The following is a 23,946-nucleotide window of genomic DNA, read 5'->3' on the forward strand; positions in this document are numbered from 1 at the left end:
GATAAGCCAGCCCTCACCCTCGCCATCAGCAGGCTGCCAGCAACTCTCTCAACCATGTCACCTGCTCCTGTCCCACATGCCACAAACCTGGTGCTCCTATCACACCATCTCCAGCAGCCCCTGGACCACATCTAAGGAAGGTCTCTGCCTCTATCTGCCCCACCCCCCACAAAGAATGCTAAGATCTCCCCTCACCTTCCCCCCCTCCCCATCTCCACGGCCCTCCCTGGGGATTTCCCTGGCAGGGTGCCAATGGGACATGGGTTAGGTCAGGCCCAGAAGGGGCAACCACAGGGCTTTGGGATCCTGCCCATCTTGCTCAGGCTGGATTTATTACTTAGACTATAAAGGGTTAAGTCAACTGCCTTCAAATGACTAAATCCCTGGGGGAAGGAAGAGGAAGTGGCTAAAGATGCTCCTAAAAAGTTTTTTTTTTTTTTTTTTTTTTTAATAAAGGAAAAGAAACAAGAACTCTTCACAGACAAAGATAACCTTCCACCTTCCTTCCTACGGGGGTGATGGGCAGGACCACAACCCATACACTAATCCACTCGGGCCCCAAATCCCTTCCTGGGTTTCTTAAACCCATCCCAATCCCCTACTTTTTGTGGCCCAGAGAGAATGGAGTTATTTTAAGTAATCCTCATTTTATTTAAGGAGGGGCCACCCATTTCCAGGACCACCCCAGGCAGCCCTGCTGGTCCCACCTTTCCAGCTAGAGGTCAGTCAGAGCAACCTGCCAGCTCCATCAGAAACTTCTCTTCAGCAATTGACCTGTGGGGCTCTCTCAGTACCAGCCACTTCATATTGTAGCTTTTTCTGTCCCTCAGATCCCTGTACTTTGGAAACCCCTGAGGAGGGGGCAAGATTCACTTACACGTTACTCCTTCCTGCCATCTTCTCACGCACACTTGCATATCCTGGTGTATCCGCCTGATTGAGAAGTGAGCTTGTAGGTGATTTGTAACTAACAATAAAGTGCTTAAGTGTGAGACTGGCTTACTCATGCATTGAGCAGATTCAAGGTTATCCCCATATTAATGTCAGCTCACTCTTGCATTTCCATGAGATTTCCTGAGCAGAGTGAACTCTTTGCCATGGCCTGTGAGATTCTGTATCATATCCAGCCTCACACCTCATGCCTCCTGTCTCCTTTCTCACTTCACTCATCTCTCTGGCCTTCAGTCAGTCCCTGAGATATTTTCAACTCTTTCCTGATGCAAGGTCCTTGCCCCACAGCTCCTTCTTCCAGGAGGCCCCTTCCCCCAGACCTTTGTCTTGCTCTGTCTTCTGCTTCTGGACTCAGCTTAAAAATAATTTCTTCCTGGGGTGCCTGGGTGGCTCAGTCAGTTAAGCATCTGACTTTTGGTTTTGGCTCAGGTCATGATCTCACGGTTCGTGAGATTAAGCCCCACGTTGGGCTCTGCACTAACAGCGTGGAGACTGCTTGGGATTCTCTCTCTCTTCTTATTCTTCTCTCTCTCTCTCTCAAACTAAATAAGTAAACTTGAAAACAAATAACTTCTTCCTGGTGCTGACTGGGAGGGCACTTAAGAGAGCCTTGGGGAGTGGAAGAGGAGGAAATATTCTGTTCGTGACCTACATGGAAGTTACAAGCTGTGTGCACGTGTAAAAACTCATTGAGTTGTCCACTTAAGATTTATAGACCTTATGTAAGTAAACCTAAAAAAGTAAAATCTAAAAACAGTTTCAACTTCTTCCTTGTCTCATTACTATAGTAGTAATTCCTGTTACTCTTGACCATGGCATGTGTGTCTCCATCCTGGAACAATAATTATATTCTTTGATTGTTTATTTGTAAGTTGTATCTCCTACTAGAATGTAAGCCTCACAACGACAGAGCCTCTGTCTATCTTGTTCACAGAGGCACCTTCCAGAGCATATCATAGTGCCTGTCACACAGTGGACACTAAAAAAATTTAGTGAATGGAGAGGTGGGAGGATGAATAAAAAAGCTTGGATTTAATGATGGAGGAAACAATGGGCAGAGGAGGAATGTCCGAGGCTGGGAGGTCCCACTCCCACTCAGAAGAGAGTTGAGGGGTCTTATTCTGGAAGTCCACGATCTGGTTACCTCCCTGGAGACCCAACACCTGCCTGTCTATACCTCATTGGGGTTGTCCTGGTCGGCATAGATGAGGAAGCCTGTGAAGAGGCTATCGGTCCAGTAAGGGTCGTAGAAAAGCCCATTCTGCTCTGAGTAGAAGATCTGCAGCCAGACCTCATCACCCTGCTTCAGAGCCAGGATGGTGGAGCCTGAGGCCACATCATGGTTGCCCGTGTTGGCATCGAAGGTCCGGATGCGGTACTGGCCATTGTGCACCAGGCCGATGGCCAGGTGCTTGTTGGCCAGGGTGATATCGTAGGTGAAGTAGTAGATCCCCGGCACGCCACAGACGAACTTGCCACTGGATGCGTTGTAGTGGCCGCCCTCGTTCATCAGGATCTTGTCAAACTTGATGGGCAGCCTCTCCCTTGGGTAGCTCTTGGTCACTGCCACTGAGAAGGCAGACTTGGCGTGGCCACTGCCGCAGCTGCAGGGGCCTGGGAGGCCCGGCTCCCCCTTCCTGCCCTTAGGCCCCTTCTTTCCTGGTGTGCCGTGCTTCCCCGGGGCACCACTGACCCCCTTGGGGCCGCGAGGACCGGCCCGCCCAATGGCCCCGGCTTTGCCCTTTGGTCCTGGCTTTCCCCGGTTACCTGTCCGGCCAGGTGGACCTGGAAGACAGAGCAGCTGGTGTTATGGAGGGGCCTTCACAGAACTAGGCAGAGGCTGTGGGCCTTGGCTTTCCATCCTTGGAGCAGGAGCCTTTGGGTAATGGAAAGAGCAAGAAGGCTTTGGAGTCACATAGAAATGGATGAAAATCCTGCTGGTATAACCTGGGGCACTTCTCCCAGTCTTATCTGGAAAATGGGAATGGTGATACTTACCCTCCAGAACCACTGTAGATCAGGGCAAAAAAGAATAACTTATAACAGTTCACCCCTTTCCTTCTCCCTGCCTTCTAGGGAAGAGTCTGATTTGCCTGCCAGACCAGTCCTTCAATGGGCTGTGCTGGAAATGGGTTGACAAAAGAATTGGAAGAAGCCTCTTGACTTCAACATATCAATCTTAGTAAGAGCCCTGCCTAGTACACAAGGTCCCTGTCCATAGTGCAAGAGTTTAAGTGCAGCACTGTTTATAATAGCAAAACTAGGGACAACTAAATGCCTGTCCAAAGAGAAATGATTCATGGGGCACCTGGGTGGCTCAGTTGGTTGAGCATCCGACTTCAGTTCAGGTCATGATCTCACAGTTTGTGAGTTTGAGCCCCACATCAGGTTCTCTGCTGTCAGCACAGAGCTTGCTTCAGATCTTCAGTCCCTGTCTCTCTGCCCTTCCCCGGCTTGTAAATGCTCTCTCTCTTCCCCCAAAATAAATAAACATTCAAAGAGAAATGATTCCAAAATTATGGTCTACCCATACTGTGCAATTCTATACAGGAGTTTTAAAAAAGTGAGGAGATTTATGTGTACTATTTGAAAACTTCTCTAAAGTACACTGTTGAGAGGGAAAAGCAGGTGACTGAAACTTTTTTGTTGAAAGGAAACCACAACACGAACTAGTTCTACAACCATTTAAGTGCATAGGAGAGTTGCTGGCCCATAGTAAACACTCACAGAATATAGTTGGCATATCCTGAAGAACATTCCCCAAGTAATGTTTCCCTGTAGAATGACCCTTGGTTTTTTATACCCAGATTTCATAACATGTGCATTTCTCTCAATACAGTATTTTTGGCTAATGATTATACAGGAAACATGTCTATTTATGTCCCCTAAATTCAATATATCATTTTAAACAAAACAAAAGTGGGTAAAGATTTGAGTCATATCTAAATACACTTGTATAATTGGTATAATTGGTAGACTGGCAGAATTGGGTGTAGGTGTTTGAAGTTTGCTGAATGTTAATCGAGGGCCTGCTTCTGAAGTTTGCTGGTGCCAGAAGTCATCCTAGTATTATTGTACGCAGGTGACTGTTTGTAACCACCAAATGAACTGGGTGATCAAAAAGCAATGCTGTAGGCATTTTTCATTCTAAAAAGGTACTTTGCTTCTTATATGCATATATGTAGGCATTTTACTGTGTCTTAAACTTTTGAGTTAACATGTAATGCATTTAAATTTTTTCTATTTTACGTAATTGGGAAATAGATTCCCAAAGAGCATTTTCTCACTGAAATTTCTCATTTAATTTTCAGGAGCAGATTGCTTATGTTAAGGGCCTGGCAATGAATGCCTGGTATTACTATGCACATATATAAATTATGTAGAAAAAGGCCAGGAAGGATATACATCTATCCAATTAATAGTAATTACCTCTGGAAAGTGAGAAGAAGATGAGAAGGGTAGGAATTAAGGAGCTCTCTTGCTTTATTTGTATTGTTTGAATATATTACCATAAGAATTTATTTGTGTATTACTTGTAATTAAAAAAATTTTACATGGGGAAAAAGTCAGATTATAAAACTGTCCCATGAAAAAATAAAAATAAGCAAAACTTATTGCTTTAATAGAGGGAGAAAGGTGAGGAGGAATAAAGACTGAGTCATTTTGAATTGGAGATTTTGGGGTGAGACAAATAGATAAGAAAGCTTATCAGGAAGTTCTACAGTGTGTTATGTGGTGTACCTCCTTCTTGATACCTTTTCAAGAAACTTCAAGAAAAGCTGGTTTTACTTTTTAAGACCTTTTTGGAGATGGGTTTGTATGTGTATGTCAGGGAGAGGTGGTTGGATGATATCCTGTACTTGTCCCAGAGTGGCCCAGCTTTGCAGGTCAGGACTCTGTCTCTTAACACCACCTTCCTTGGTGTGTTGCCTTAATTCTCAGCAGAGACTCTCTGCATGGGCAGGAGAGATGGCCAAGCCTATATCCTCATGGCTCTTGATCAAGGAGAAAAAGTCAATAGCAGAGATACCCTCCCACCTCTGGGACCTGTAAGATGAATGTCAGGGAAAACTCGGTCTGGCCCTGCTTGGAGCACTAGTCCAGACTGAAGCTACCACTGGGGTATCCCATGGAATGGGATACCATGACATGAGTGCTTGACACACTGTGATACCTCCCCAAGTCAAAGCCATTACCATTATTTATATAGTTATTCTGTGGGGAAGGAGGTGCTTTGGAGGAGTTAATTTAGTATGGTAGGAGAAGGTCTAGATTTGGAGTCAGGTACCAGCCTATTACATGATCTCAGCAATCAATTAAGGGGAGATGACCATTTATTGTACATCTACTTGAGGCTGATGCCTCACACGTCATATTTTATCATCATCAGACCCCTGTGGGGTAGGTGCTGTTATCATCTCTATTTTAGAGATGAAGCAGCTGAGGAATGAAGAAAGGTTAACTAATTCACCAAAACAGGTCCCCAAGTTTGTTTCCAGAGTTCAGGTCTCGCAGCCATGACGTGCTGTTCTCAACTTAATCACCCTTGACCCTCAGTTTCCTCATCTGTAACATGGGGATAGTAAGAATACCTCCTTCATAGCATGGTATGGACAATCAGTGGAGCAGCATACTCAAAAGTGCTTTGTCAACGTTAAAATGCCATACAAATAAAAGTTATTATGATTCCCCTACTGCTTAAAACATACATTTAGGGATGTTGCTGACATTAAAAGTTCTGAGACAAAGAATGTCAAGGCTGAAAGGGCCTGTAGAGACTGTCCAGTCTGCTGGCTGCCTGGCATCTCCTCCTTCATGACTTCGTGTGGTCCCAGCAAGGCTGTCAACCACAATGACCAACTCACCACCCACTCACACACACCAGGGGTGGGCACATGACCCAGTCCTGGAAGATCGTAGTACCTCACCTCCATGGCCAAAAGGATTGGTGGTCCGGGATACCTATACGATTTAGAAGGATTAGTCATGCTGAGATTTGCTCTGTGGATCAAACCATGAAGAGTTAGACTCGAGCCCATTGGTAGCCATTTCAAAACTTCCAGCCTTTGTGAAAACAAAACCCACACACACAGATAAGCAGAGCCTTGACAACAGCTTTGAGCTCCCAGACCCAGCCATTGCTGAAGCTTGGCTCCTGAACTTCCTGGTTGCATGAGCCAATAAATTCCATTCAAGGCTATGAATTGAGTTCTGTCACTTGCAGCCAAAGGTGTTCTGAATCATATATCAGGAGACTTGCTTAAAGCAACTCAGCAAGTCAATGGTGCAGCTGGCGAAGGAACACAAGATCTGATACCTACTGTTCCTTTCAGGAGAATACACTGCTCTGTTTTTTAAAAAGACATTAATTTGGTTTATAATGAAATGGAATTCACACCGGTTTTCATAACTAAACTCCCTCTGTGCCAGAGGATGTCAACCCCAGGCAGGAATAGGAGAGACAGGCACTGGGCCTCTTACCTTCCTCTCCGCTGTCCCCCCGGTCCCCATCCTGGCCATCCTGGCCATCTTTTCCAGGAAAGCCCATTCTTCCCACCATTCCTGAGGGCCCTGGGGCTCCCGGGGGGCCAGGCGGGCCTTGGGGGCCAGGCAGGCTGCAGACAAGTTGAGGGGAGCCCTTTTGGAAGTCCCTGCGGGCGAAGGCACCAAGCAGCGGGTCAGCTGCACAAGGGAGGGCACAGGCCAAGAATACCCAAGGGATCATGGTGGTCACCTGTGGAAGGCAAAAGAGCTGTGAGCTGATTGGTGGTCAGTCAGAAAGGAAACCAGAGGAGGAGGGGAGGCGGCCGGAAGAGACTCTCTCTTCCATCATATACAAGTGGCTGGACAGTGTTCTCATGTCTTGAGGACATATTTGGATGAACCGAGTCACGGACGCAGAATACACTTTGGAGAAGTCTTGGGGGTGAGGCACTCATCATCGCACTGCTGTCCTTCAGTGTAGCTGAAACAGAGGTAGGACCTAATGGCCCAGTCAGGCCGATTGGGAGGAGCAGTGGGCGGAAAGAAACAAGCTAGGATTTCATTCGAATCCGTGGCACAAGTAGAAATACTTTGAATTTTAGGTGATGATTTGCAACTATGCTGCTTCTCCAGGGGGACTCAGGGTAGCACATGGCCGGGTGAGCACTGAGGCTCTGGTTCTGAGTCAAGATGCCCCAGACCCGAGCAGCACGGCAGGTCATGGTAGCAGCCTCTCTTCTAAGTGCTTCCTGCCACCAGGCATGGGCTAAGTGCTTTCTGTATGTTACTTACCTCAGAGCATCCTTGCCAGAGAGACACAGGTGAGGCAGTGGATGCCCAGAAATTTTAACAACAAGCCTAACTCCTGCAATTAGCACGTGACAGGGCTGGGGTTTGAGCCAGACAGGCCACATTCACAGTGTGTGCCCCTTTGCTGCAGGCTATAATGCATACTTTTTTTTTTTTTAAGAATTAAATGAAGGGACACCTGGGTGGCTCAGTCAGTTAAACGTCCAACTTTGACTCACGTCATGATCTCGTGGTTTGTGAGTTCGAGCTCCACCTCGGGCTCTGTGCTGACAGCTCAGAGCCTGGAGCCTGCTTAGGATTCTGTGTCTCCCTCTTTCTCTACCCCTCCCCAGCCTGTGCTCTGTCTGTCTCTCTCTCAAAAATAAACATTAAAAAATTAAAAAAAGAATTAAGTGAAATAATACACTTACATTGTTTGTGAAGTCAAATAATATTATAAGTCACACACAGCATAAAACTGTGATCTCCAGTCCTACCTATCCTTAACCTCACACCCTACCCCAAATCCTTTCAGCTATTTCTTCTTGTGTATATGGTTTTTTATTTATCAAAAAAAGTTTTTATTTTTATTTAAAGACTATTTTAAATTTTTAAATGTTTATTTATTTTGAGAGAGTGAGCAAGCGAGCACGAGCAGGGGAGAGGCAGAGAGAGGAGGGAGAAAGAGAGATTCCAAGCAGGCTCTGTGCTGCCAGCCCCCAATGTGGGGCTCGAAATCACGAACCTGAGCCAAAATTAAGAATCGGTTGCTTAAGTGACTGAGCCATCCAGGCACCCCCCGCAAAAATTTTTAATTAAGTAGGCAGCACGCCCAACATGAGGCTTGAACTCAAAACCTTGAGATCAAGAGTTGCATGCTCTATCGACTGAGTCAGTCAGGTGCCCCTTATTTATCAATTTTAGACATTATCTTCTGAATTTCATTTATGATAGATGAAGAATATGCCCCCTTCCAACACCCTAGCCCCGATTTCTTCTCCCTCATGTAGTTAAAATATAATTTGTGATAAAATCAAAATTTACACTCTGGATTATTATGAGTATTGTTTATTGCTAAGCTAAGCACTGTACTATAATTATATGTCCTTTCTTGTACATTTTTTCCTTACTGGAGATATTAACTTAATTTTTTCTTTGGCTTAGTTCCCTAAGTCACTATTTTCCACACTATCAAATATATCAGATAATTTGTTCCATTTATTTTCCTGATGATAGAAGTCCCGGAGCCCCCCATCCTCCTGTTTGGATCCCCACACATGCTAACCAGTTGCCATCCTAGCTTCTTCTTTATGATCATTGTGGCGATCGTCTTTGCCTCTCTCCTGGGTTATATCTCCTGTTTTAGGAATCCTAGGTCTTTCTCTCTTTGTTTAATTAAAAACAATTTTTAAAAAATCCCTCAGTTTGGTGGCACCCATCCTGTAAGAGCTTCCTGGAAAAGTGGTATGGGAAGTCATCTTTAAAGAAATGTTACAAGTCTCAATGTATTTTGATTTTGCACTGTGTCCTCAAGGCTGGTGGCTGCAGTAGCATGATCACCAGAAGCCAGAGTGTTATATGCTCGGAAATGATGCACTCCCAGACCCACACATAAAGACGCAGATGCTTTGGTCCAGAGCAGGAATAAGCAACTTGACCAAGATCTCTCAATAAATTGGCTCGGTCACTTTGCAATCAACAGCCTCTCTCTCAAGAACGAACTTTCCAGGCATGATTTCTTCCCGTGGGGATGAGCTCCAAAGTGTAGCTTGCTTTGTCACCTTAGGCAAGACCTCTTCCCTCTCTGGGTCTGTTTTCCCACCTGAGCAATAAGGGGTTTGAACTAGGTCAGTGGTTCCCACACTTCTGCGTGGGTCAGACTCACCTGGAGGGCTTGTTTAAACCTGTCTTGCTGGGCCTCGCCCCCAGGGTTTATGATTCAGTAGGTCTGGGCTGGGGCTGGAGGATTTGCATTATAAATGAGTATCTGAGTGATGCTGCTGCTGGTAGTTCAGGGACCCACTTTGAGAATCACTAGACTAGATGGTCTCTCAGGTCTCTTCACCTCTGGTGCTGAGCCTTTCAGACTTCAACCTGCCCTCTCGCAGATATGTAACCCTTGCTGGCTCCACTGTGACTGCACTGCTTTGGGCTACGTAACCAGAGCCTTCAAACAACAGGTGCTGTGGTGCTGGCAGGCCCCCTCTCCTCCTGGGCCCTCAACCTCCCTTTCCTTCCAACCTTGCTTTGCCCTGGTCCTAGGAGCCTGTCCAGACTTCAGGCTGCCTCTGGAAACAGGCTGACTCTACCTGTCCTCCTGGCCCCTCCAGAATCCTTAACCCTGGGGACAGATGAAGGGGAGAGAAAACCAGGCCTCTTCTGCCAGGGAGAGGAGGGGAGACCACAGTGCTGTACTGCCCCAGATGCAGGGGCTGTTCTAGTTCCAGCCAAGGCTCACCTTGTTTGGACCTCAGATGGTTTCTCTAGATAGGTGTCATAATGGGGCCCTGGCCAGGGAGAGGTGATTTAGTACTAGATGCTGTTTTCAATAACATTATGTCATATAATAACAAAGTTATTGTCTTTAAAATGTCTTTAATCCTGATTAAGTCAAGAAAATTATTTCAGTCTGGTAAATTATTTCACTATCTTTAATGCCTCCCTAGCCCTTTCTAGTAACCCTTTTTAATCAAGAGCACTGTTATCTGTGGCATTGCGCACCCGTTCTTAAAGACTCTCGGGCAGGCCCTCCCCCCCCCCCCCCCCACCAAATATGCACAGAGACCTTGGAAAGCCCCAGACAGGAGCACAGCACCAAGGACCCTGGGCAAGGGCATCTGCTGGAATGGAGGGAAGGCCTGAGGCCCCACATGGAGAAGGAGAACTGGACTAGGGCACAGGTGAGCTCTGGGCAACTTGTCTCCAAGAAGGGGGAAAAGCAAGACTTAGAGAGCGAGTGTAAGAGAGTGTTACAATCAAAACTTCCACCTGGGCACCAGGACTCATGAGAGGCTGTATGCTAAATGGAGTGGTCAGGCCAAAGCAAAGAATCGACAAAGGAACAGTGTGAGCCCACTCCATGACTCCTGGCGCTCTTGGCAGATCAAGGATTTTAAAATATGACCTGTGTCCCTGGGAGGGGGAGGGAGAGTGGCCGTGCCTCTGAGGCCTGTGTGAGAAAGCTGGAAGGTGAGAGACTGGCTGGGCAAAAGGGGAAAGAGAGCATGGGAAGGGGGCCAATTGCCTTCTCGTCTCTCCAGGAGATGGAAGGCAGTAGACATTCCCCAGTGGGAGCCAGCCTGGGCCAGAGGGGTCTGGACAGAAAGTGAGGGGCCCCAGCAGTGATAACCATGCAGGGCAGACACCAGAAAGCCGGAGGCCAAGGGCGAGGCTTGGACTTGCCAACAAACAGAGAATGTGTGTGCCCGCTTCAGGGCTGTTACAGTCAGAGTCCAATATGGCAACCCCAGGGAGCCAGCAAAAGGCACCCCCGAAAGAGGCAGCTTCAATGTCTGCCAGGCCCAGAGAGGCAGAGCATTTCAGTCCCTGTCTCTGCCAAGAAGCATGAAGAGCCTTCCTGCTTCCTGTCCCCTTATCTCTCCTTCCTTCAGCCTGGAAAGGGGTGAGCTGAGAAAGGGAGCGGATAGCCCTGCCAGCTTCACATCTTTGCTGAGGAAGTGTCACCTTTGAATAAAGATTGAAGATTGGATTTGATGGGAGTGGATTGCCAGGGCTTCCCTGGCTTCATCACAAAGGGGCAGAGGAGACAAAAATCAAGTTACAGTTTGATGTGCCTCTGGTGTCACACGTACTCAACATGGTTGGCCTAAATGACAGTAGAGGAAGTTGGCAGACCCGGTGAACACGCTGGAAGTGTCATATGCATGATGTACTTTCAGAGAACCGTGTCCCCAACGCTCCCAGGCCCCAGGTATCTCCATCTCCTCTCCTGGTCTGCTTGATGAGAGTCTTGGAAAACTGTCATTGTTACTTGTGAGCTGTGACACATTTGGGCGCCCACAAGAGAAACTCAATTCTCAAAGCAGGTTTGTAATGGTTTGGAAAAGTTGCAACTGCAAACATTTTGGACCAGGGACAGGGAGGAAGGAAGTGGGTGGGAGTGAGTCTCCCAGGCAGATGAGAGTCGTGCAAACAGCTAGATGAAGAAAGGCAGGAAGGAGAGACAGCTAGATGAGAGAGGAAGGAGAGAGAGGAAGCATCTGTTTCAGTTTGCAGCCCCCTTCTCTCTTCTGATGATCACTCTCAGCCATACAAGCCCAGAAAGAGGGAGCAGGGTCTGCTGTCCTGCCTACCTCTGCTTCTTTGGACAACAGGGGATCTTGCTCGATGACAGCTGGCCCAGAGCAGGCCCCAGTGGCTGGGTGGAGCAGCAGGGCTCTGGAACAGGCAGGGAGGAAGGGATTTCTCAGAGCTGGAGGCTGGTGGTTCCCGCAGTCTGAGCCAGGAACTGTTTTGGAAATGAAGGCGGGGAGACTAGATTCTGGAGGGAGAGGAGAGACTCTTTGCCTCTAGCACACCTCCAAGAAAAACAAGGCTCCAAAAAGTCCTGCTCCCAGACAGTGCTCTCACCCTCCTGAGTCTGGCCCCCATGCCTACTCTCCACACTATGGTGGTAAGCAAACCTGGGGGCTAGATGCTTGGAGGGGAGCCAGAGCCCCCCAAAGAATCCAGATAGGTTACCTCTTCCAAGCTCTTTTAAATAAATTTAGAAACTTGAGGAGGGCCCCAACAGACCAACCCCTTTAGTTACAGACAGGGAAACTGAGGCAGAGGTAAACTGACTTTATTAGACACCTACAATGTTCCAGGCACTGTGTGAGGCTCTTTGCATGAATTATTTTATTTGGCATTTATAATAAATTCTATGAGGGTGATAAACTTATTGTCCCATTTTTCAGAGGAAGAAACAGAGGCTTCGAGAAGTGAAATGATTTACCCAAAGTCACACAATTGGAGCAACGGGGACTACGTTCAAACCCATGTCTGAGGGATTCTGAAGACTACACTTCATCTATTACACCTCTCTCCCTTCCCCCTGCTATTTTTGTGTTTTATATAAGAGGAAACTGAAACTCAGAGAGGCTAATTTGCTCATATTTACACAACTAGTTCATGGCAGAAGTTATATTTGAACTTGGGTTTGGCTGACCCTAATGCCCAAATGCTTTCCATTATGTCAGCATTTCTTAGATTTTCCTCCTAAATATTCCGAATCACAGAGGAGACCTTGAAGCATTTGCCAAAGCCACACATAGCAATGGAGAGATTTCTTTCGTATCAGTTTACACACACACACACACACACACACATACACACACACACACACCCCTGTAAACACACACATACACATATACACCTGTGTATATATAATACATGACTGAAAATGTAGAAGTGATGCTTTTTCTCCTCAGGATACTTGAGGAAATCAATGCTTGGGAAAAACCTCTTGTCCTTTGAGAGGCCCACACGTGGCTTAGTCAAGGTGATGGGGTGGGGGTTGGGGGTCCTTGGCCCTGACATCAACAAGTCCCTTTGGAGTGTTAATAGGGTGTTCCCATGAGCTGAACCAAAAAATCAGCACAAAGCACAGCCCCAGCCCCAGCTCACTCCTTGCTTAATCCCAGCAGGAGCCTCCTCGCTGGTCTCTTGCTTCCCTCCACGCCCTCCCCCACCCCCAAAATGTACTCACCATGTGAAGCCAGAAGGACTGTTCAAAACCATAACTCAGCCACATCACTTCCTGGAGGGTCTTACTCCAGTTGTTGCCGGCTGCAAATAGCAAACATTGGAAACCCTGACGTGGCCCACAAGGCCCTAAATGACCTGGTCTTTGCTGTCACCGCCCCCGTCCCAGCTCCCCCTGCCTCTCCTGCTCCCCCTTGCCTAGCCACCCCACCTCCTTTAGGCCAGGCTCTGTTCTGCCAGCCTAGGAGCCGCACCCTGTTGGCTCCCTGGTTCTTTATTCCTCATGTTTCAGCTTAAATGTCACTTCCTCCAAGGCCTTCCCTGACATGCCCTCTCAGACAGCTCTCCCTCTGGACTTCAGCTCGTCTGTGTCTTTCTAGCCCTTACAACAACGCATGTGTATTCATTGTGTTTGCTTGTTAACCTGCTTACTGGGCCTGTTTTCTCTCTTAGTAAAGTGGAAACCCCATGGGAGCAGGGACCCCAGCTGGTCCTGCTATATCCCCAGGTCTTCCAACTTCCTTGCACACAGGGAGTGTTGGAGAAATCTTTTCCTGATTAATGAGTGAGATCCACACTCTACCCTCAAGAAAATCCACAGCAAGGAGAAGACAAGGCGATGGACTAAATCCAAAAGGAGTCCTTGGATTCAAAAACGTTTTCTCCCTTTCTCAGTTTTTCCAACCCAAACCAGATCTAATTCTAATCCCTTGTTCCTCCTGACCTCCTAAAGCACAGGGGGCCCCCACCCTCACTCTGGGGAGAGAGCTTGCAGAACATTTTACACACAGCAGGTGTTCCATAAGTATCTGTTCAATTGATCAGAGAGAAAAAAAGTATTGGTTCTTCCTCACCTTTTTAAAAGCTATCTTAGTTCCTAAATTCTCCTTTCTGGTGGGAGCTGAGTAAGAAGGCTGCATGACAGTCTTCCTGTCGTAGAAAAAAAGATACATTAGTAGGTCAACCTCCCAGAATGAAATCATGAGGTACTAAACTTGGATGAAGTTCTTCAGTCTGGTTTTAATTTGCTCAGTCCCTGGGCTTCTCATCTCTCAGTTAAGTCGCCAAAGATTCAGATACACATGTTCTAGGAAAACACTAGGAGCTAATGTAGGGGGATGAGCCTTCCTCCTTTTTTCTGCCCTTGGCCCCCAGGACATCAGCCCTTGGTTCACTCCCAAGGGCCCTCAGCCCAGACTGTGCCGAGAAAAGGGCCACAAGTGGGGACATCGGTGTCCTGCTGACTACACCGGAGTGGGACACTGTCCTGAGCGTTTAGCGAGGCTGCTGAATTCTGAGTCATCTTGCCTGGGAGACAGGAAGATACATATTATGCTTAAATAAATCTGGCCTGTTGGTTGTCAGGTTTTGACACACTGACAGGTAGTGGTAGTAATACACTCTGCAATTAAGAGCAACGGGAAACCAGGGGCAACTGGGTGGCTCAGTCGGTTAAGTTTCCAAGTTTGGCTCAGGTCATTATTTCATGGTTCATAGGTTCCAGCCCCGTATCAGACTCTCTGTTCTCAGCAAAGAGCGAGCTGTGGATCATCTCTCTCTGTCTTTGTCTCTGTCTGTCTGTCTCTCTCTCTGAATAGACATTAAAAAACAAGCCATGGGAAACCCACCCACTTAGTTTTTCAACTATCTAATGGAAGTAATAATATATCCAACTCCTGGAGTTTTATAGGAACAATGAGGTGCCGTACTCAAATCTTTGAGCCCAGTGTGCAGACCCTAACTGTTCAGCAGTTGGAGAGAACTTTGCCCCAACCTTAACTTCCTTCCTGTGAGCTCTGCCCCAACCCTAACCTCCTCCCTGTGAGCTCTGCCCCAACCCTAACCTCCTCCCTGTGAAGTCCACAGACAGTTGCCTGCCTCATCCTTCAAGGTTCAGTTGTACTACTGTCTCCTCAGAGAGACCTGCCTGGTCGCAGAACGAAAATATCTCACCCACCTCTGGTTTGCTTTTCCTTCAAAAGCACGTGGATCAAGTTGTGATTATATTGGCTTCTCGACCCACTAACTGTGTCTTCCCGCTGGTGTGGAAGGTCCAGGAAAGCAAGGCCCTGCTTGTCTTGCTCTTTATTATGTTACCAGAGCCCAGCACTGTGCCTGCCCCGCACATAGGACGTGCTCAGCCCAGAGTTGTTCCACAGCCTGAACAAAACACTCCTAATCAGGGGCAACAGGATCACAACTGTCATTTGCTTTGTGCAGATGACAAAGCCACACTTGGCCAGTGAAGGAAATAGGGAGAGATGACCGGTTTTGGATCGGAAGATGTGGGTCCCAGCCCTAGTCTTGTAACTTACTGGTTATGTGACCATAGGAAGTCATGTCCTTGTATTTGAGCTTCCATTTCCTCACCTATAAAATGGAGGTAGTAACACTCACACTGTCTGCCTTACAGCGCTGTTCTGAGAATCAAACAAGGTAGCGAATGTTGAAAGCAAACATGATACCAAAGTTAGAGCCCGAAGTTGTAATTGCCACCGCCTGTCTCTGAACTAAGAGCAAGCAGTTCCGACCTCCCACTAGGAGCCCCTGGAGTGTTTGGGGGAGTTCTAGGCCGGGGAGGGTATGTGAATCCCACCCAGCTAGCAATCCTCCTAGACTCTGGGGTTAAAAGGGAAGGGCTGGTGGCTGCAATGGGGTGGGGCTTGCTTGAGGCTGAAGCTCCCTGAAACTTCCCTTTGATGGGAGTGAGAATTCTATAATGAAAAACACCCCATGCCCTCCCTGAATTCCAGGAAGCAAATTGCAAACAGCCCTCTCCAGCTTCTCCGAAAAGCTGACAGACGGCCTGGAGGAGAGGGGCTGGCAGCAGCTCTGCACACGGTGCTCACAGAAAAGGCCCCTTTCCTGGGATTTGGAAGCACTCCAGCCGCCAGAGCCTAACGCAGAAGGTTAAAAGGTATGGGGTCCACTTGCCAAGAAGCCCCAGAAACTATTTTATCTGCTGTTTTTTTCCTCCTCCACTCCCCGCTTCTGGCTCAGTGTAGAAAAAGAGATCTGAGGACAAAGCGCGACCTAATGAGATCCCAGGGGCCAGGATCTCGCAGGGCTTGCCCTGCCAAAGGCACACGGGAAGTCAGCCTGGTGACCACTGTGCTCACACCAGAGGTAGACCTTCTGCTATACACACCCAAACCCTTGCAAACCAACCAACATGGCATGTGATGTGACGTGGGGGGCAAGGGGCCTGCCCGCGACCCCGGGTCCCCGGCTGCTTCACATTGGGCCTCAGCTGCCTGTGCGATGAGGGCACAAAGCCATCAACTTTGGAGCTGCCCACAGTTGTTTTCTGCCATGGAGACCAAGGACTCCAGTGAGCTAGAAGAATGCAGCTGATGTGCCAGATGTGAGGGGAGGGAAGGAGGCCTGAGGGTGTTCCGAGCCCTGTATCCAGCTTGTCCTGAGGCCAGCCTTCAAGTGGCAGGCCGGAGTGCCGGGGAGCGTGTTTGAGCAGCGCTATCCAGTAGGAATATGATGTGTGGCCACCGTTCAGAATGGGTCTCATTGCCATGTTCAAAAGGTAAAAAGTAGCAGTGAAATTAATTTTAATATTTTATGTAGCCTAACAGATCTCAAATATCATCTCAACATGTAATCAGTGTAAAAATTATTAATGAGGCATTTCATATTTGTAAACTAGCACACAGTGTTGGAGTCCTGGTGTGTATTTTACACTTGCAGCACATCTGAATTCAGACTGGCCACATTTCAAGTGCTCACCTGCCACATGGTGGCTACTGTATCAGCTCAATACACAGCCGCTTGAGTTGAGATCCCATGAACCAGCTGTGGGACCTGTTACATATTACTTCTTCTATCTCTCTCAGCCTCCTCCTCTCCAAAATGGGGACAATAATAATAGTACCTACCTTAGAAGGTTGTTATGAGGTTAGAATGTTCCTAGAACAACGCTTGGCATGTGATAAGGGATACAAGAGCATTAGCTATTATTGTTATTTCTTCTCCTTCTGAAGATCAAACAAGATAATGGATATTGAAAATAAAGCATGACTCAAAAATTAAGACCTTGTTTAAAATTGTAATTGTCACCAACTGCAACTGAACTCATGAAGAAAAACAGTCCTGACCTCTGAGTCCTGTGGCATTTCAGGCGGAGCCCCTGCCTTCTTCTATTTCTCCATTTTCATTTAAGGTGGTTTGTGTTGTGTTTCTGTCAGTTGCCACCAAAAGAGAGGAGGCTTGACCTTTGCTCCCGCCCTTGCATTGCGTCCTGAGGGAGGGATGGGGCTGTCTGCCTTGGCCACATGTCACTGAGCTATCTGGTGTGTTCATGCTCCGTAATACAAAGAGGTGAATCGATGGGATAGTGCTCAGCTCATCAAGTGACAGGAGGCCAAATGGGGTGTCAGGTGCTTGGTACCATGGCTTGGCACATGGATGCTCAGTAAATGGTGTCACTTACTCTTATCGCCTACGAGGCCAGACACTGAGGTTCCGGAGATGAAAAGATGTGACTGTCACTCTCACAGGGCACATGGTCTGGTTATACTGAGGGTCCAGCCTGGCACACCTGTGTGATCATTTGGAAAGCAAGCCTTGAACCTCCATTGTCTTTAAAACAAGCTATCTCTCCAAAGGGCATCCAGAACCATGCAGAAGGCAAGGGAAGGAAATTTGGGGGCTAGATGATCCCTTGGAATAGTATAGAAGGCACCACACTTGAAGACCCAGGAGCTGAGGGAGAGGAACAAATTCTGAACTCTGAAGGGCTAGGGAGGAAAGGCCAAGTTGTCCTTGACTTCTCTGGGCTTTCTGTCTCCATGGAGTTAGTCCCAGTCAGGCCCTGACAGGTATTCACAGTAACTCTAAAGACCTGACACGGGGCTGGCCTTCAAGAAGCACAGAGCTGGTCTGGTGCTTAGGAGTCATGTTATAGATGTTTGACCTTTGTTTTTTAACCCCTCTGGGCCTCAGTTTCCTTATGTGTAAAATGGAAAAAAACATACTGCATGGTCTTGTTTAAACCATTTGAATTTGAAAAAGCATGATAGAAAAATATCTATTGTTTCATTTTATGTGTAAAATCTGAAATAATTCAAAATCCCCAAATTAAAAGTTTGTCAAGAACCCTGGAAGGCAGTGTGAATTGTAAATTGTAAATTGTAAACCGTGCTTCTGCCAGAGCCACATGACAGCATTATTCTAATAGGTAAACAGAAATATCTGCATTTTGAGTTACATAAGTTTGAATTGTTTGAGGTCTTTAGGCATGTCTCCCTGAGTTATTAGATCTCTCATACCTCTCTGGTAGAATAATTGTGAACATCAAATGAGATAATGCAGTAACCAGGCGACAGTAAGCACTCCTTAATGGTAGTAGTATTCTGATACAATGATAATAAGTGAAAACAATGTGAGATACGATATAACGATATTATGGGAGGCTAACTGAGCAGACCTGGGTCTTCTGCTTCCTCCTCTGTAAAGTGTGAGCATGGGGAGTTGAACGATTGGGAACTTTGGGGTAAACAGCTGGAAGGCAGTCATAACAGCTGATATGATTTTACAACAAAGCACAAATGCAAAGGTCCAGGATTTCTGTATGTGTGACCTACTTTAAAGTTTATTTATTTATTTTAAGAGGGAGAGAGAGCAAGAGTGAGAGCGAGAGAGCACAGGCACACAAGTGAAGGAGGGGCAGAGAGAGACACACACAGAATCCGAAGGAGGCTCCAGGGTCTGAGCTGTCAGCATAGAGCTCGACACTGGGCTCAAACCCACGAACCATGAGATCATGACCTGAGCTGAAGTCGGACACTTAACCCACTGAGCCACCCAGCTGCCCCTATGCGTAACCTACTTTAAACAGGATTATAAACTTCGAATTTACTCATTCAGCAAACAGCTCTTTATTAACACTGCAGTGTGCACTGACCTCTGGTTGGAAGGCATTAAAAAGCTAGGGAGGAATGTGGCACCTGGGTGGCTCAGTCTGTTGAGTGGCTCAGGTTATGGTTTCGGCTCAGGTCATGATCCCAGGGCCTGCTTGGGTTTCTCTCTCTTTCTCTCTCTGCCCCTCCCCACCCCCTTTCAAAATGGATACATAAAACTTAAAAAAGTAAAAATAAAAAAGCTAGGGAGGATGGCCCTGCCACTGAGGGAATGATAATCTAGACCCGAGGCTTATCGGTGGCCTTAGGTAAACCACTGACTGATGCTTTTTTGGTTTTGTTTTTCATTTGAAATTGTTGTCAGTGTAAACCGTGGGAGGTCTTATCTTAAAATCAAGATTTCTGGGCAAGGGCATCAGAGTCTGGCTGGAGCCTGGTGCCTGCAAGGGAATGCTCTCTCACCGGCACGAGCTGCCCTGCCTTCTGCCTGAGCACCAGATCTACACCTGTGGCAAGAAATACGGGCAGCTGGCCTGCACCCCCCCGAACTGCATATCATGCCCAGCACCAAGAACCCACCCCAGCTGTTCTGCAAACTCACCCTGCAGCACATCAACAAGTCCCTGGAGCACCCGTTCAGGCCTACCCAGTGCCAGAGGTACCAGAGAGCTGTGCGAAGAGTGCCAGGAGCAGCGCATGGAATGTGTGCCCGTCTGCCTGCCTCTTGCACAAAAGGAAAAGGAGAGAGACCAGATGCATAGCTCCGAGCCACCCCGTCCGAGAGAAGCCTTCTGGGAACCCATGTCCAGTGATCACGGAGCAGCTGTGAGCGACAGCAAGGACAGCATGACACACCTGCACCTGCCTGAGTTGTTCACCAGAAAGGACCTGGGAGGGACTGAGCATGGGGACAGCACCGACGACTTTTTGCCAGAGGAGGAGGGTGAGAAGCCAAGGAATCCAGGGGAGAAGAGCCCTGGGGCCAGAGAAGAGATGGAAGTAGATAGGCACAGGGTTCTCAAGCACTGGGAGAAGAGCTCAATGGAAGCTCAATGGGCTCACGGAAGTTCAAAAGTCATCACCATAAACTTGGGGCACCTGGGGTGGCTTGGTTGGTTGAGCCTCCCCAACATTGGCTCAGGTCAAGATCTCACAGTTCATGAGTTTGAGCCCCACATCAGGCTCTGTGCTGTCAGCGTGGAGCCTGCTTCGGATCTTCTGTCCCCCTCTCTCTCTGCCCCCCCCCCCACTTGTTCTCTCTCTCTCTCTGTCTCTCTGTCTCTCTCAAAAATAATTAAACATTAAAAAAATATTTAAAAAGCCATCACCATAAACCTAAGAGCTTCAGCACTTTTAAACAGGTTAATGAAAGGTTGTTGGAGAAAGCAAAAAATAAAAAATAAATCAAGATTTCCAGGTGTTCTTGAGAATCTGGATTATTTCCTTGAAAAACATTTGGCAGGGCACCAATTGACTGCCCTTTGAGATGAAGTGTTACGGGCTGAAATGTGTTCCCCCAAATTCATATGTTGAAGTCCTAGCCCCCAGAACCTCAGAATGGGGCTATATATTTGGGGATTGGGCCTTTAAAGAGGTAAAGGAAAATAAAGTCCTACGGATGGGCCCTAATCCACTATGACTGGCATCCTTATAAGGAGATTAGGACACAGCACACAGAGGTATGACCATGTGAGGGACAGAGAGAAGGTGGCCATCTGCGAGTCAAGGGGAGAGGCCTCAGAAGGAACCAGACTGGCCCTCACCTTGATCGTGGACTTCTAGCCTCTGGAACTCTGAGAATAACTTTCTGTTAAGTCACCTGTCTGTGGTATTGTGATGGCCGCCCTAGCAGACCACTACATAGGACCTACATTCTGTGCCCACAGTCCTTGCCACTCCCAAATGACATGCATTCTGCTTACTTCGGTGTCACACGCGGCCCCTGCTGGCATCTGAGCTGGCAACCTGTGGCCTAGAAGAAAAGGGTGTTCTCCATGTATGTTATGTGTTCTGATTTCAAAGCTTTGATGTTCCTTTTTTCCTTTTACTGTCTTTACACTTCAGTAAGGCTAATACTATCATCCTCACTTGGCAGAAGAGAAAACAGGGCTCAGAAAAGTGAAGTCATTTTTTCCCAGTTAAAGCTGGGAGGGGACCCAAGCCTGATGACTCAGGGACCAGGGCTCATGTCCCTCTACCATGCGCTGGGCACAGGACCCATGAGCATAAAGCCTTAACTAACAGGGCAGCTATGTGTGTGTATGTGTGTGTGTGCGCACGTGCACGTGTGTGTTAATAGAGGTAAGCCATTCACAGCAATGCACAAATCCAAGGAGGATTATTTCCTTGTAAAAAGACTTGGCATAGAATTCCTTTCAAAAGTAAACCTAGAATAGAATTTGAGCTGAAATCTGCTTTATGCAGGAGTTCATCTCACAGAGGCAAACCCGGCTGGCAAGCCTCTGATGGGGGGAAGGGTGAGGGAAGCCGTGAGCGTGTACATGGACTATCAGCCTATGCTGAACATTTGGGAGCAGACAGCACTAGAGCCTGGTACTGTAGGAAGGAAGGTTCAGTCCCCTATGTCCAATCAACGGATGAGGACGAGCAAGATAGGGAAGAAGAGGGATTTGCCGAGAAAGCAGTCACTTCCTGGGGGAACCTGCTGACTATTTGATGGAGGCAGAATAGCTTCAGAGATGACCCCAGACTTGTGGAAGAGACCTCAATTTACTCGTACAATGACACACTGTGATGCCTTTATGAGAATAAAGTAAGTCCAGACGTGCAGATGGAAAGACGGCCAACATACACAAAGTGAAAAAGGCAAGTTGCAGCATGGACTGTAAAGGATGATTCTCCTTGAGCTAAAGAAAAAAAAAAAAAAGGGACACACACACACACAGAATTTGTGAAAGGACACAGCTTCTTGATAAACAGGTTACCTCTCAGAATTAGGAGCAGGTGTGTGGGCTTTTACTTTTCACACCCCCCCCCCCTTTGTTGTACTGTCTGAATTGTGATGAGCGTTGTTAGTTTTATGTCATTTAAAACAAAATGTAACCCTAACATTTAAGGATCAGAAGGTAGGCAAGTTTGGTGTCCCTGCTAGGAGATGGGGAGAAGTCAGACATTTGGGAAGAAGCAAACTCAGTGGCACACTTGATGCGTCAGAATGAAGGGTAGTAGTGATGTTCTGAGAGGTGTGGGGGGTCTGAGGAGTTAGCAGTTGGAAGTGGACTTAATGGATACAATTACCAGATAAAAGAGTAAATCAGGAAAGAACTGTGCAGACGGGGGAGGGGGCAGAAGGGGGTGGGGAGAGGAGAGGACAGACTTTGAACAATGCTAACTGAGCATCAGCCATGGGCTGACGTATGCAGGATTTGTTGCTATTGCTGCTGGTTGGGTGGGGGTAGGGACAGGTCTGGGTAGGATCAACAAGGTCTCTGGGAGATGGCGGGTCTAAGACGGGGAAATTTTGAAGGGTTCAGGTAGGAGAGTCTTGTGGCCAAAGAGTAGAGGATGCTGAAATTGTGCAAAGGCTTTGTGGTGCTGGGGGAGAGAAGCGGACTGGGAGACCACTGGGGGCCATTGCAGTCCTTCAGCTGAGAGATACAGTCCTGGAACAGGACCGTGTCAGTGGGTTGGAGAAATAAGAACACAGTAAGACAAGGTTTGGAGACAAGTAGTTTGGGGGAAGAGGGAGGGTGAAGAGAGTTGTAAAAAATTGGGTGCAAACCTCAGCTTGCCATTTAGTACCTTTTGAACTCAGTTTGCCCATCTACATACATATTTAATTAATATAAATGAGATCACGCACTCCATAAATAACAACTATGATGGTTAGCTTGGGGCATTGGACTGAGACTTACCAGGGTTCAATCCCCTTTACCACCAGTTACTAGCTGTGCAGTCTTGAGTAAGTCATTAACGTCCCTGAGCCTGGTTCCTCTTTTGCAGCTGGGGATAACCTGTCGTCATGGAAGTGAAACAGCACACCAGAGGGCTGGCAGAGCCTGGCACAAAATAGGCGCTCAATCAATGGTAGAGGTATTACTATCAACAGGTAAGCCATTGAGCACAGAGCCTGGCATACAGTAAGCGCTCAGCACATGTTAATTCATGTTATAATTCATAAAGCAGAGGTCAGGAGCTGGGAATCCCGGGGTTGCCCGGCCTGCAAAGAGGGGACGTTTGCAGCTCTCCACCTCCCTGCCGCGGACACACCCATGTCCCCTCTCCAGCACCGGATCCTTCCCCTCCCACCAGCGCTTTCCGACCCCGCGGGAGGGCGTCGGAGGTGGGGGCGCGGGTAGCTCGGGTAGCTCGCCGATACTCACCCTAGCAGTCTCCGCCACGTCCAGGGGCTTCCGGAGCCACGAAGCTATCGGCGCTGCTCCGCGTCCCCGCCTCCTGCCGCAGCAGCTCGGCCAGCGCCCGCCCCAGGCATACTTTTCCCATCCCGTCATGGGCGGGAGCGTTTGGTTCCCGGTCACGTGGGCCAGCCCGCAGCTCGGAGCTCTCCTTCTGGCAGCCGCATCGGTTTGGAAAAAATTTCAGCGCTGGTGACAACTTGAGTGTGTCAATGCATGTCTGTGTGTAGAGCTTGTCAGTGTATTTGAAGGTTTACATGCACGAGAGTGATTGCTACTCAAGCGATTGCAAGGGTGTGGGTGCTTGTGCCTGTGTCTCAAGAGACATCTGTATTGCTTTCATGTGAGCATTCATCTGGCTGTGGATCAGAGGATGCTTGTGGGCGTGACAGCTTATAGCAGCGTAAATTCCTCGGTGTACCGAGGAGAGTGTACCGAGTTGAGAGTGATTATGAATCGTGTGTGCATGTTTAGTTGTATGTGTGTGCATTCATAAGCGCATGTGTCCAAACGTGCATCAAGGCTCCTGTATGTGCGTTTATAAGCACATGTCCAAGATTGCAGCTCCGTGTATAACTGAAGTGTACTTCATTTGCTGGATGTACACATCAGTGGCTGGATATCTGTGTGTTGGGTACATGTTTAAATGTGTGTATGAGTGTGCACAACCACATATCAGTGTGTATGTGCATGATTTTCTGTGTGGCACCTGTTTGTGCAGTGGCTCACTTTGTATATGTACACATGCCTTGGTGTAGATTTGTCCAGAT

The 23,946-nt window shown here is 47.7% G+C and overlaps 1 protein-coding gene and 1 pseudogene across 9 annotated transcripts; one reads left to right on the top strand and one right to left on the bottom strand.

Annotated features, from left to right (window-relative positions):
- Window positions 1-1,959: 1,959 nt before the first annotated feature.
- C1QTNF2 (C1q and TNF related 2) lies at window positions 1,960-23,276 on the bottom strand. Of its 9 annotated transcripts, none has more exons than XM_086707255.1 (6): window positions 23,144-23,262; window positions 22,676-22,819; window positions 13,785-13,860; window positions 12,935-13,014; window positions 6,433-6,685; window positions 1,960-2,736 (listed from the first exon to the last, which is right to left on the bottom strand). In XM_086707255.1, exons 4-6 carry the CDS (start codon window positions 12,977-12,979, stop codon window positions 2,123-2,125), a joined length of 912 nt encoding a protein of 303 aa, XP_086563381.1. In that variant the 5' UTR covers window positions 12,980-13,014; window positions 13,785-13,860; window positions 22,676-22,819; window positions 23,144-23,262; the 3' UTR covers window positions 1,960-2,122. The 9 variants fall into 9 exon arrangements, with proteins under 9 accessions (XP_086563381.1, XP_086563440.1, XP_086563564.1 ...); XM_086707314.1 differs by having other exon boundaries at window positions 22,676-22,774; window positions 23,144-23,249; XM_086707438.1 differs by lacking the exon at window positions 13,785-13,860.
- LOC112861649 (surfeit locus protein 2 pseudogene) lies at window positions 19,179-20,221 on the top strand (annotated as a pseudogene).
- Window positions 23,277-23,946: the final 670 nt, after the last annotated feature.

Source organism: Puma concolor, chromosome A1, assembly GCF_028749965.1.
Source record: "Puma concolor isolate L17-30 chromosome A1, mPumCon1.1.hap2, whole genome shotgun sequence".
NCBI classification, from domain to species: Eukaryota; Metazoa; Chordata; class Mammalia; order Carnivora; family Felidae; genus Puma; species Puma concolor.